At 42.2% G+C, this 14,683-nt stretch overlaps 2 protein-coding genes across 2 annotated transcripts in view; both read right to left on the reverse strand.

Moving 5' to 3' along the window:
* The window catches only part of tgm2b (transglutaminase 2b), a 30,186-nt gene extending 29,992 nt beyond the window's left edge, over nucleotides 1–194 (reverse strand). Inside the window, exon 1 of the mRNA XM_084063081.1 lies at nucleotides 92–194. Coding sequence (XP_083919207.1) covers nucleotides 92–101 — 10 coding nt within the window. The 5' untranslated portion in view covers nucleotides 102–194. The remainder of the gene's footprint in view (nucleotides 1–91) is intronic.
* Nucleotides 195–4,300: 4,106 nt separating this feature from the next.
* quob (quattro b) overlaps nucleotides 4,301–14,683 on the reverse strand; it is a 47,262-nt gene continuing 36,879 nt past the window's right edge. Inside the window, exons 16-24 of the mRNA XM_084063051.1 lie at nucleotides 13,817–13,906; nucleotides 13,093–13,317; nucleotides 12,210–12,380; nucleotides 10,169–10,346; nucleotides 9,079–9,195; nucleotides 8,400–8,666; nucleotides 7,251–7,543; nucleotides 7,020–7,080; nucleotides 4,301–6,138 (exon numbers count right to left, since the gene is read on the reverse strand). Coding sequence (XP_083919177.1) covers nucleotides 7,042–7,080; nucleotides 7,251–7,543; nucleotides 8,400–8,666; nucleotides 9,079–9,195; nucleotides 10,169–10,346; nucleotides 12,210–12,380; nucleotides 13,093–13,317; nucleotides 13,817–13,906 — 1,380 coding nt within the window. The 3' untranslated portion in view covers nucleotides 4,301–6,138; nucleotides 7,020–7,041. The remainder of the gene's footprint in view (nucleotides 6,139–7,019; nucleotides 7,081–7,250; nucleotides 7,544–8,399; nucleotides 8,667–9,078; nucleotides 9,196–10,168; nucleotides 10,347–12,209; nucleotides 12,381–13,092; nucleotides 13,318–13,816; nucleotides 13,907–14,683) is intronic.

Genomic DNA, 14,683 nt, shown 5'->3' on the forward strand with positions numbered 1-14,683 from the left:
AGCTACTGGAGTCTGCACTAGTAGGTCTAGCCTAAACATAGAAGAACTATAGTCTATATTTCAAGGAATAACTAGGCTATATATAACTTACCTTGAGTCATGATCTGACGTGCGTTCGTTGATCAAAATAAATATGAATATTGTCAGTAGCTCAGAAGGCAGTGGATTTCGCTGTGCCGTTATAACGACCTGGCTCATGATATAGTCCTGCTGAGCGTCTACATGAGTGCTGGTGGGCGTGTCCACGGTCCACGATCTAACACGCCTCCCACAAGTACACGCACAGACACGCGCGTGTGTGTGTGTGTGTGTGTGTGTGTGTGTGTGTGTGTGTGTGTGTGTGTGTGTGTGTGTGTGTGTGTGTGTGTGTGTGTGTGTGTGTGGGGGTGTGTGTGTGGGGGGGTGTGTGTGTGTGTGTGTGTGTGTGTGTGTGTGTGTGTGTGTGTGTGTGTGTGTGTGTGTGTGTGTGTGTGTGTGTGTGTGGGGGGGGGGGCATGACTGATGGTGGCATGACTCTGGTTCATAGAGTTGCTCTGGTTATGTTGATGCCAGGAAGAAGACTCCTTCTCCTTCCCCTTCTGCCTTGCTGATGGCCCAGCAGAGCACGCGCGCACACACACGCACACGCGCACACACACACACACACACACACACACACACACACACACACACACACACACACACACACACACACACACACACACACACACACACACACACACACACACACACACACACACACACACACACACACACAGTGGTGGAAGATTAAAAGTATCAACGTCACCATGTAGAAATACTCCAAAATTCCAAATTTACAAAGTAAAAGTACACAAGTATCGGCATCAAAATATACTTAAAGTAGCCTACCAAAAGTAAAAGTACTCATTGTGCAGAATGTCCCATTTCACATTACGTTATACAGTATAACAAATCTTTTGAAAATAGCATGGCTGAAATATATATGCTGCTGAAGTGGCTAGTGTGTGTTTGGTAATGATATTCAAAATCTACAAACTAACTAGTAACTAAAATTTACATATAATTATTATGGTGGAGTAAAAGTAAAACATTTTCCTCTGAGTTGTAGTGGAGTAGAAGTAAAAATATAGAAAATCGGAAATACTCCAGTAAAGTAAAAGTACCTGAAAATTGTACTTAAGTACAGTACTTGAGTACATGTACTTAGTTACTTTCCACTACTGCAAACACACACACACACACACACACACACACACACACACACACACACACACACACACACACACACACACACACACACACACACACACACACACACACACACACGCACACTGGGCTACCTTACTCTAATGAGAGTAACGTATAGCAATATAAACAGAGGCGTCGTTTCAGAAAAAACGTGGCAAAAAGTGACGAATATAATGCATTTATGGTTGCAGACAAGACATGTCTACAGTATTTATAAAAATCGTAATATTTTCTGTATTCTAATTTGACATTGACATGGCGTATAATTACATTTAACTCTAAACCTGGTGGGAGCAATAAGACCAAGATATCCTGAGGATAAGATGACAGGGCCATGCACAGACCTGACCATGGCAGGTGCCTCCGCAGTCCTGTGTGTGTGTGTGTGTGTGTGTGTGTGTGTGTGTGTGTGTGTGTGTGTGTGTGTGTGTGTGTGTGTGTGTGTGTGTGTGTGTGTGTGTGTGTGTGTGTGTGTGTGTGTGTGTGTGTGTGTGTGTGTGTCTCTGTCTGTCTGTCTGTCTGTCTGTCTGTCTGTCTGTCTGTCACTCATCCGTCCGTCCTTGGATTTACACAGTGGTGGAAAAAAGGTTGACCGACTGACCAAGCACTTCCCAGGAATCTGAGATCATGGGTCGTAGGAAAGTACTAGAGCAGGGGTCTTCAACAGGGGGTCCGGGACCCCTAGGGGGTCCTCAGAGCTACTACAGGGGGTCCGCCAAATCTTTGTGGGATATGATTTTTCTTTTTACCTTAACAACCTGAACCCTAGTATCCCTTTTTCTGAGAGGAACTTTAGCCAAAAATAGCAGATCTACAAGCTCACATTTTTGTGTATTGTCACTGCTGTTGGCTCACCTGCCAGTGAGGAGCACAGATATAGAAACCTAGATACCTCATTGGCCTCTGCAGTTCATTGGAGCGACGTGCTTGGTATGGTGGCCGCCATATTTCCGGGGGGCACGGTCACTGGCCAATCACAGCGCGTTGACTAGTGGCCAATCACAGCGCGTCTTTTCCAGGACTTGTCGGAATCTAGTTGTCCCGCCCCCACCTGCCTCTCATTGGCCTACTGAACGCCCCCTTCTGTGACATACGCGGAAATTTCCAGCTGCCCCCCAGAAGCGGAAGTGCGTCCGCCATACACACGCTTTAGAGCCAGAGGAGGCGTCTACCTTTATATGTCTATGGTGAGGAGCCCCCACCGGGAGGACGTAGGGCACTTGTTTTCAGATGATGTAGGCAGACAGACCAACACAAGTCACTTCTGCCCAGCCGGGGGACTTTCGCCTCCTCCGAGGACTTGGCCCATTAAGAGGGTTCTGTAAAAGGCTGCAGCTGGATGGTATAGGCTGTATTCACAGCAGCCATATTATGAAGACATTCATAGGTGTTACCAATGATACTAATTAAGGCTCTGTTCCATTCTGGTCAAACAGAGTCAGGGTGCTGATATTGTGTGCATGTTGGCTCACTGGAAACACTCTGCTACACCAGTGGGTCTAAAGTTGGGGTCCAGGGACCCTCATGGGCTTCCAAATGGCCCCTTATGGGTGTGTAACTCTGAGAGTGTACAAATGGAACCAAATGGACCCGTAAGGGTCCATTTTGTTCCATTTGTACACTCTCAAGAGTTATGGGGTTGTGGAGTTATGGGGAATGCGTCCTCCACACACCTTCGTCCACACACTCATACTTACTCTCCTGCTTAGGTTTTTCTACCACTACATGAGCTTTCATTGTGATAAATAGGAAGTGTATTGATCACCCCCTTCCCATTATAGCCAATTTAAAAATATATGTTTAAATGTGTAGGCTATTTGGGCATGACAGCGTGTTTTCCACAAGAGTATAAGCACTGCCAGGAAAGGAAAATACAAAATAGCCGCTTATAATCTTTCACACCTCCCTGACCCTGGATACGTTTTTCAGCCGTTTGCTATAGATGTACAGTAACAACAAAGGAGTGTGTTCAAATAGTGTGGCTGTGTGACAAGAGCGTGGTAGGCCTAATGGTGCGTGTTGGTAGAGTGAGTAGTCTCGCGTAGCCACAACTATTCCACAATCTCTGACTCTGACGGAAGCATTTGGAAATTGCGGGAGACAACAGTCTGGCTCGCGAGACTACGGTGAGTGACCTCTTTTGTATGAACCCCTGCAGCCAAAATGTCTGTGCATGTCCCTGCACATGTACAGTCTTCTGATTGATGCTGCAGATCTGGTCGTGTAACTATACACGTTTGCATTGGAAACATGTCTTGGAATGTGAACTTTAGGTGACATGACAAATGGAAATGGATGAAATGGATTCAATGCAATTTCCCCTAACCTTCCTCTTTTCAGTCTTATGCAAATAAGTATGCAAGGGGCATAACTACAATGTCTACTGACAAAAGTAGTTAATAACTGTTGGATTATATTAGCCGTAGATAATATGTGCTCTCCTTAATTGCTTATAGTAGACCTACAGTATAGCCTGCTTCAGGCTAATCACCCCATGTTCAACGCACGATTAGTTTCATATAATGACTGACACATCAATAAAATTACAATCGTAAAGAGTTTTTGTCCAGACAATCACATCCGATGACATAACAAGACCCAATTATATGTCTATGAAAAGACAGTAAAACCTCACTGTGATGCTATTATATCAATATATCAGCAGAACAAGGCAGCCAAGTGGTTTGAAGCACTCTGGGCAGACAGTTAATCACAAACAAGAAGCTTGGCTCGAGAGCCGGCAGAGAAGGAAGAGAATTTAGTGGTTCAAGAATGGTAACCAAAGCCATACATCTGTCGTAACACGCAGAGCAGAAAATGTAGCCTCTCTTTTTTTCAGCCCAGCAAGGCTATTTCAGATATACAACTTTATGCCTCATTTATCCTCTAATTTATTAACTAAAATATCTGATTTTCAGCTGAAAAACATGAAATCTCTGTCATGCGATCAAGTAAAAATCTGACTTAGGTTCACTTCCAGACAATAAAGTCCTCAAAATTAAAAAATATGTTTTAATGAGAAGAGAGTAAAAACATAACACTGTAATACTGTTATAAGCACTTCTTTTTTTTATATAAAAACAAAATCATTGTAGATATCAGTAACAATGATTCTACGAAGGCAACTATAGTCACAAAAGTCATTTTTATGGAAAAATTCACGATGACTGCTAGGTAGAACAAGGTCATGTTTGTAAACTGAACATGCAAAAGAACATGTTTGAAATATTTACATAATTGTAAATTAACATTTACATCATTGTAAATGTCTACCATACAAATGCCCAAACATCATTACAAGGCTTTCATAGACTTTTTCATGACTGTTGTAAAGATAAAACTGAGGGATGATTTTAGACCTTTTGAATTATTTAGTTGACAACAATTAAGGCAAGTAGAACAACTTTGTTTTTCCAAAAGTCCAGCAGCCGCTTTTTGGTTTACCCATGTCCTTTTATGGGGAACAAATAATCTATCAATATTGGTCTGTTTATAAAACTGGCATCGTACTTTAGGCATGGGTGAACTCATTATCTCTATATTAATTGGCATTCCAATAATAATCTGGATAAATAATGAATCAAGGATATCTGTGGGTATGTGCTACTATATCTGCTCCTAATACTGGTGTTCAGATATAATATGTATATCTACTCAGTGTCAAGGAGGGAGGGGGGGGGGGGGGGGGGGGGGGAATCACACATACCATATCAACCTTATCAATGGAAAAGGTATTCCATATATTCCAAACATTAAACCACACAACTGCAGAAAGGTCAAAAACAGAAACATAATATTTCATATAATGTATGCATTAATATTGTAAATGATAGGAGTGAAATGGAAAATCTTTCATAGGAGAAGACACCATGTAGTTGGCAATTGGTTATTATTGTACAGCATTGCCACTGTGCAGTTATTCTATGGGACGAGTCATGAAAACCTAATAAAACTCATTGAAACATGAAACTTTAGAGTATTTTTCCAAAAAGAATTTACCGATCTCAACATAAACAACGTTATGGGACAGGATCTACAGTAGGGTGTCAATGAAATCATGGTGTCTCCAGAATGATTTGATTCGACCAGGATTTTTTTTTACAGTACATACTGTACACAATCTATCCACACGTTTCCTGGGGCATGGTGGGCATCACTTCCTGTCGATTTGATCTCTGATACCTGATCAAATCGACAGAAGGTGAAGTGCCCACCATGCCCCAGGAAACTTGTGAATACAGAGTTGCATATTGTGTCTCACACCGAAAATAGCTGATCTACAAGCTCACAACACGGCACGGCTATTTCCGGTGCGAGACACTGGCGCGGCAACTACTGTAATAATACATCAGATTTAAGGCATTGGGTTATGAGTAACCAGTGAGCTCACAGACTATTTCAATGTCTTATTTTGAACCACGCCTATGATGCTTTGCATATCGCTATCAACCACTTACTGTAACCATATAACATTTGTTTAAGTCATTCTCAAAATAGTTGATCTACAAGCACTTTAAACATATGTATTTACTGTGTGTGTGTGTGTGTGTGTGTGTGTGTGTGTGTGTGTGTGTGTGTGTGTGTGTGTGTGTGTGTGTGTGTGTGTGTGCGCCTATAATGGCGTGCCCAAATGGGCCAAAATGGGACACTATAGGGTTAAAGTGGTTAAACTAGATCGCTTTATACTACGGCACATCATGTGTTCACTTCAACATTGATGTTTGTGCATGTTCAAAATACAGTACATTTCAACATTTCTCCGGTTTTAGTGGTAAGATGAAAGTGGTAATGGCTTACAGTGGCAGTCAGTATACATTATTACAACAATGACAGTAGGTTATAGAATAATCCCTTGTACACAGTAACAAACGAGACAGTCTCTTCACTCTTCGTGGCTCGTCTCCATGCCTGTAGGAAAAGAGTGGACCATTTAACATTGATATCAGTATTGCAATTTAAAGGATACCATAACTATTATTTATCCACGCTGTACATTCTTCACAAGGGCGCACTATAGATATAAACGTATACAGTAGATAGGTTATAAGCACCCTGCTTATGTGTTCACAACCATCGACTTTGAAGGGGAACCCAATGACACCTGTTGCCAGCGTGTCTTCATGTTGAAGATGCCACAATGAATTGATTACTTCCTCTTCCATGTTTATACCACACCAACAGAAGCACAGCGTGGCTTTGACTGCAAATGTCACTTCTATACATTTAATTCCAGGGACGTGCACAGATAGACTTTAGGTGATGCTAGAGCACCTGCCCTTTGCCCTCTTGACCAGAAGTGACCCTTTTTTTCAGTTTACAGCAGGGGTCTTCAACAGGGGGTCCGGGACCCCTATGGGGTCCTCAGAGTTACTACAGGGGGTCCGCCAAATCTTTATGTGATATGATTTTTTTTTTACCATATCCAAAATTTTTACCATTACCATATCCAAAATTTTTACCATTACCATATCCAAACCTAGCATCCCTTTTCTGAGGAGAACTTTAGCCAAAAATAGCCGATCTACAAGCTCACAACGCCTCGCGCTGCGAGGCGTTGTGGGCTTGTAGATCGGCTATTTTTGGCAAAGAGGTATAGGTGTAGAGGGAAAAAAGAGCAGACCAAGTAAACAAAAAAAAAGTATAATTTACTTGAGCACCTGCCCCTCAAAATATCTGTGCACGCCACTGTTTATTTCTATGGTGCACATATATGACAACCTCTGTGACAGTAAAAGCAGTATGTTACATGATGTTTAAAGAAACACAACATTTAGTCTTGTCAAACATACCTTACATAGTATGTCTCACACTTCAAACCTCAGTGGATTTTCCAACGGCAGGGTTTTCGACCTGAAAGAGACATCAAACCATACTTGTATTAACATGCAAAGAAAAGCAACAGCATTTCATCACATAAGCAATTCATCATTTTCATCACATAAGCAATTCATCACGAGTGTGGTAAGATAAGATAAGGAAAATAGTGATCATTTGAATGATTCATAATTATCATCCCACACCTTCCCACAGGGCGGGCCCTTGGTCTTGTATGGTGATTTGGATTTGGGCTTGGGTGCGACTGGAGGTGGTGTTTTCTCCGGGGTCCGGGTGGTGGGGGTGTCTGGTGGTTTATGGATGTGTGGTGGTGGCGTGGCCTCGGTTTGAAGTGGTAGCGCTGCCTCCTTTATGGTGCTGGTGGTGGAGGTGCAGACGGAGGAGGTGTCCTCTGTGTCTTCTGGGATGACACCGTGGTAACTATGGCCTGAACTGCTGAGACCACTGACACTCTCTCCTGAAGACTCTGAGCTGTCCACTGGCATGAAGGAGATGAATGAATGAATGAATGAATGATGTAAAAAAAGTACTTTGTTTTGGATCATTAAAAAGGATGAAAACGTTTACTAAATGTATTAACAGTACAACATTCAGTCCAGTTATCGTGTTCAGTACAAAAGGAAAACGGACTCCAAAGGATACCACTATAAAAACATCTGAACTGTACAAAATCAATCTGGTCGGATTATATTCCCGTTGAATTTTAGTCTGTCAAACTAAACTACAAACTCATCTTTTATTACTCATCATCATTCATTTCGGGCGTATCCACAGACGAGGTGTCATGCAGTGGTATTCTTATTCTATGCTTCATAGTAAAAATCCCCTGGATTTTTGGCGGCTCAGTAATCCTGTCATTCCTCAAGATAATATGCTGTACTGCGCCCGGACGGTTGGCGTAACCGTCTGGGCACCTAGACTGGTAATCCTAGCCTGACAGCTTGTCGCGGGTTCGACTCCCGATCCCGACAACGTTTGCTGCGTGTCACCCCCCATCCCCCCCCTCATTTCCTGTCAGCCTACAGTAATCTATAAAAAAAAAGCAAAAAGCCAAAACAATATATAAAAATAAAAAAAAAGATAATATACTGTACTACTTGCCAGAATTTAAGAATGCTAATAGTAAGATAATCGAAGCATAGGAATCAGACCCTCTCCCTCATTAAGACATTTAAAAACTCTTGAGCAAGGCACCTAACACTCGACTGCTTCCGTGCATCTGCTCAGTTAATAGTACAAGACCTGTGGCTGCGTTTAGGCAGTTTCCAGGTGTGGACAATGTCCAACTAATCGTCCCGGGGCATTTGTTTAATCTCAGTGCCAGTACCACTTACTCAGTAAATTCTGACTTCCATTCTCATGGTCCAGGTCATCCTCCTCCTCCAGTACTCCGGGTGGAGCAACATATCCGTCAGGTCCCCCTGCTGACACCCTCTGCTTTGGCCCACATAAGTACCCCATGGGGGACAGGGACCCTCTTCCAGAGGAGGAAGAGGAATGGCTGCCAGATGAAGATGAGGTGCTCCCCGAGCCAATGGAATTTGGTCGCATAACAGGGAGTCCTCCTCCTGGCATCCCGTAGGTACACAGCGCTTTATTCTCTGCACAGAACCAAATCAAGATGCATCAGATGGAGCTGGATGAGCAGCAAATTGAATTTCCCCCACGAGACTGATATGGTAATCAAATCAAAACATTTAAAAAGTGATATACAAGAGCGAGAAAACCAGCTATGTCAATAATGGCGGTCTAACTACGTTTCAGAACCTACAGTTACAGGAATTAGAGATTAATTGAAAACAAAGTACTGAACAATGGAATGATTATTATTTTTTCAATTTTGGTCAATACTGTAGAACCATAAAAGTGAGCGGTATTGAGGAATATAGAACCGCATCTGATTTTCTGTATCCTCAGGTTGGAATAGTCTGCAGAAGGAACTTACACATCATTTAAAAGTATACTCGATTCTCAACGGGAATAAATGTAATTACATTTAAAACCTCTTCTTACCTCTTCCCATGAGTACATAGTTGATGGCTCTGTCATTAATAGCTGCATCGCTAGGCTGGATGTCCATGAAGGGTTTATTTCCAATACCCAGGAACACTCTCTCTTGCATGCGCACCTCTGGATGAAATTAGTTATGTATGAGTTATAATAATAATAATAATAATAATAATACATGCAATTTATTTAGCGCTTTTCTAAATACTCAAAGTTGCATGCACATGTGTGCAGAAAATATTACAGAATGACATCGCGTGGCAACTTTACGCATCGCATGTCTGTTCTTCGCAAATCTTGAGAATCTCTCATCCAATAGATTTCACACTAGGCAGGTTTATTGCCGAGGAACAAAGGAAGGGCAGTGTCGAGCGTGAAATCGATTGGCCGAGCGGTTCTCCAGAACCACTCTGCTCCTTAGAGGAATGTGTTCCAAAGAGGTACTGCACTAGTATAAGATATTCTAAAAGAAATAACAATTACTGTACAAGTAGTATGCACGCTGTTCTTATGGTGACAAGGTCGTGGTCGGCTGTCTACGATTGGGGTGGGTGGGTGGATGGGAGGGAGGGAGGGTGGTTGTTGTTACCTTGCTGCTGTGGACACTTTTGATCTGGAATGGATCTTGTGGGTGTTTCATGTCCATGTCTATATTCTTGTTTATGTATGTTTAATGTGTCTTTTAGAGTTCTTAAATCTGCTGTAGCACAACTTTCCCAGTTTGGAACATAATAAACTTGACCTTGATGTTACTGTAATCATGAAAATGGAAAACACTGAAACTTTAGTAGATAATTAAACAGCCCGTGACAGTTTTTTTGCCTCACAAATATACCTAATTCTAATTTGTACTGCATTTATCATATTAACTTATAGACTGTCTCATGCAAGCAATGTCAAATGTACCTGTAAAATACAAGAATTAAACAGTTATGTGTGTAAAATATGTATTTATTCTGTGTGTGTGTGTGTGTGTGTGTGTGTGTGTGTGTGTGTGTGTGTGTGTGTGTGTGTGTGTGTGTGTGTGTGTGTGTGTGTGTGTGTGTGTGTGTGAGTGTGAGAGAGAGAGAAGGCGAGAGTGCACGCTTGTACATACCTCTGTTACGCGCAGCCTGCTCCCAGAGGATCCGTTCAAGGTCCTTGGTCCAGGCCTCCTTCACCTGGCGACTGTCAGCTTGTAGAACGTACGTGTCTTGGCTCTTCCTCCTGCGGAACCAGATCTCAAAACACAGGCCGCTGTCGCCACTGTTGTGGGTCATCCCCACATCTGATGTCTGAAAGACAATTCATAGAGAGTTTATAGTATGAGCGTGACAGTAGCTTCAGTCATGGTGGGTAGTCAAATACAAATAAGAAGTTAGATATCCTTGCTACTGTACACTTGGCCAACTCTATGGAGCACAGATGTGTCAGCGATTTGGCAGGTCGGCCTTCCTCAGCGTTAATCAGTAATGCTGAGAAAGGCCGACGTGCCGGAAACGTGTCCGTTCAGTTTCCTCATTATAAAGAGACTCCTAAACTTCTTCAGAGAGTGCGGATGTGTCTTCCTTTTACGTATATTGTCAAGAATCTGCACCCAGTTTATTCAAGACTACCTCAAGACTGTCCTCTGAGTTGAGTGGGTCTTTCCCTTGAAGTGAGCTGCATGAATTAACACAGGAATTAGTCATTCCTGTGAAATGACTCAAACACCTGGACCACGGACATGCTACCAGGGTCATTCTGAATGACCCTGGTAGCATGTCCGTGGATCCAGGTGTTTAGCTTGTTTAGTATGTTGTTTAGTGCTTTTAAACCAAAACTGGTCTCTGGACAGCATTTACAACTAATGAAACAAGACAAGACAAGACAACCATATTGAGAATGAGTTCTGGAAAAGAGTACATGAGACACGCAGAATGGGAAGATAATTATTTTTGCCATCAAATGGAAAATATCATTGTCTCATCATTTGAAAAAAAAAAATCATTTGACAAGACTTTTACTCTGAACTGAGAAAAAGAAAGAAGGAACTGAAATCTCATATCGTACATGAAACTGGATCAAATGTTGTCATCAGCATTTCAAAAGTCCCATTGTTGTTTGATGTGCAGAACACTTTTCATAATTGACCTTGCCTTTATTTTAAACTATTGATTGATTGATTGATTGCCTGGACTGCCTTGACGTGACTAAAGGTCCGGAGGGCACTTGCCTGGAATGCCTTGTAAGGGATGACGAGTGTGTGGAAATCTGAGATGGGAGATAGGATCTAAAAGATCCAGCGGGCACTTGCCTGGAATGCCTTGTACGGGGTGAGGAGAGATGGAGAGACTTGAGACTGAGACTTTGACTGCTGAATTGTATGAGGTGGTGGGGGCGTGTGCACTGTGCACATGGGGTGATCACTGCCTGCCACCTGTGAATCGTTTTATATTTATTTTTGTTTAATTACTTTTTATTTCGTTCTTTTTGTCGATGTCGGCTCTTCCCATCATTGTGAAGCAGAATTCACCAAGCGTTGGATTGTTCACCCACAATAGGGAACGTGAGCTGGGTTTAGACCGTCGTGAGACAGGTTAGTTTTACCCTCCTGATGATGTGTTGTTGCAATAGTAATCCCGCTCAGTACGAGAGGAACCGCAGGTTCAGACATTTGGTGGAGTCTCACGTCCGTAGCTGCTCACTCATGGACGGATAGACAGGGGCGAAAACACAGTGTTCGGCCGTCCACACTAAGGCCATCCAGCCTTGTATAGAACTGGATTGCATCATCCGAATCCGCAAATCTTAGAACACTGTAACGCTCTCTAAGAGCTACTTCCTCCAGCTTTTTACATTCTACCAGAAGCTTGTCACGCTGCATTCTGAGCAGTGTCAGTTTCATATCGTTTGACTCTTTACAATAGTTGTGTTCAGAAGCCACTGAGTAAACTGCTGGCGGTCATTGGTCTCAAGTACAACGGGAAAAGGTCCTGGATGGTGTCTACTGTCTACACAAGAATGCTACGAATGACACTTGATTTCCCATGGGGAGTCCCATGGCTAATCCGCACCCTCGCATTGCATACATTATTGACTTTATTCTATATTTCCATCATTCAAATTACAGTAGCCGCAAAAATACAACTGTACTGTATACAGGTACATGTGTGTACCTTGAATGACTGTTTGTAGATGTATGTTTCATTCCCCACATCCGTCTTTTTGGTCTTGCTGAAGAGGATGAGTTCCTGGAAGAGGAATATGTGCCGGAAACATTTCTTCTTCCTGAATGACACCAGGAACTCATCCTGGCGAATCAGCTGTCCCTGCTCCTTCAGGTTGACCTATAAGGACAGAGAACACATCCTATAACAAACATAAACACCACCTACTGTATACACCAGGCAGCCATTATGTACCCACACAGTAATGTAATATCATCAGCTAATAAAAGTTAACATTCCTCCAGTCCAGAACCAAGCTGCAGTTCATTTTCTCACTGCTGGAAAGCGTCATTTTAGAGTTCTTTGGCTCTCTGTGCCGCGCTATGAGCTTGTAGATCTGCTATTTTTTGAAAAATCGTGAACATTTGTGCAAATCTTTGAATATATATATTTTCAAAGCTAACATTTTCAACTCAAATCTTTGCTTCATGGGGATTCTAAATATTCTAGTCTTCTGAATCCTAACAGGTTTTTGAAAAAACTTTAGTTTCTATACCAGTGGTTCTCAAACTTTTTTCATGTCAAGGACCCCCAAAATGATACGTATTTGGCCACGGACCCCTATCTCAAAATATGTTGTTCCAGGGACCCCCCCCCCCCAGAAGCAAAGATTTGAGTTAACCTTTACACAGCAATGTAATATCATCACTTATAGGTTAACATCCCTCCAGTCCACACCTAGCTGCAGGTTATTTTCCCATTGCTGCCTCTATGCCCATTATTCAATTCTGCTATAAGATCATCTTCGCGTCCCTGACACCTTGCACATTCTTCTACAAATCTCGACAGGCATTCAAAAAAATGTTGATACATATTTTTGGAGGGCCCTTACATCACAGTTGTGGATATCGTCCATCGCCAGTAGATTGTTGCCGTGTCGGAGTTGGAAGTTGATGACTTCCAGAGCCGCCTGGACCTCAGCCATCTCCTTGGTCTGCCCAGGACCACATTCCCTCACCATGTCCTGGAGCAGCAGGCTGTACTTACTGATCCGCTGTACTGGCTTCAGCAAGTATGACCACAAGTCCATTTTATCCCCCAGCTGTAACTGCTTTTGCTGGAAGGAGGGAGAGTTAAGGTTTTTAGTGCGGTTGTTGAAAACACCAAATGTCATAGATGAGTACAGATTAAGTTCAACCACATGAACCCTATAGCGTCCCTATTCTTGGTTATGCGAAAAGATCTACAAGTTCACAACACGTCGCAACGTGACACGTTGTGAGATTGTAGATCATCTATTTTCGGTGACGCTATTTTGTGAAGAGACAAAACAGTAGGGGGCCTAGTATAGAGCCCTGGTGGACTTCAGTCAACTAAGTACTGTAAATAGGGTTTAAGTATTTAAACATAAACCCTAAACGGTCAAAAAGGTCAAGGAGGTAAAAAAAGAAAAGACATGCTCTATTGCTGCTTTGTTATTCTTTTTTGTCTCTTTCTTCTATTTAATGACAAATCAAATCAACATGCGTGTTACATAAAGGAAGGTGGTACAGTGGAAGGACGGACGTGTGGAAGAACGTACCAGCGACGGGGGTTGAAGGTCGGTGCTGCCTTACCTTGAAGAAGCTCTGTCCATGATTGATGAGCAGACGATCAGACTGGGGTTTGTTCTTGCTGTACAGAGCATACAGAGCAAAGCTCTCTCTCTGAGGTAGTGGAAATACACAGAGGAGAAGATTAGACAACATTCATAATGTCATTGGTGTATCAGTTACTGTTGCTACTGTGTGCTTGAACAGACGCCACAAAGCAGCCGTTTCCTTTAATCCATTCAATCCGGGGAAAGCATCTGTGTTATTTTAGATTTCTTTGGCTATTCAAAAAATAGCAGATATACGGCACTCTGTTGTAGATCTGCAATCTTGAACATTTTTGCAAATCTTTGAATGTATATTTTTAACTCAAATCTTTGCTTCATGGGGATTCTACAAATGTCTTCTAAATCCTAACAGTTTTCCTTTTTTAAACGTATGTTGCTATAATCTTGTGGTTCTCAAACTGTTTTCGTTTCAAGGAGCCCCAAAATTTTATGTATTTGGCCGCGGACCCCCATCTCAAAAAATGTTGTTCCAGGGACCCCCCAGAAGCAAAGATTTGAGTTGAAAATGTTCGCTTTTATATATATATATATATTCAAAGATTTGCACACATTTTCATGATTTTTTTAATAGCCAAAGAAATCTGAAAATGCGTTCCCGATGCGTTCCCAAACAGATGCGTTCCTGGTCTTAACCAGTGGCCCAAGAAATAGGTCAACAGACATTACCTCAGTGGATGCTTTCAATCACTAGTTTTAATTTACAGTGAATGCATCATCCTGTGCAGATGCAGTATATATACATATGTAAACAATTTATCCATTTGTATAAACATATTTTGGGGAAACTCACAGGAAAACAAAATGTTTTTTTCCCCCTAGTTTG

This window comes from Gymnoscopelus microlampas, assembly GCF_963454915.1.
Source record: "Gymnoscopelus microlampas genome assembly, chromosome: 7".
NCBI lineage: Eukaryota > Metazoa > Chordata > Actinopteri > Myctophiformes > Myctophidae > Gymnoscopelus > Gymnoscopelus microlampas.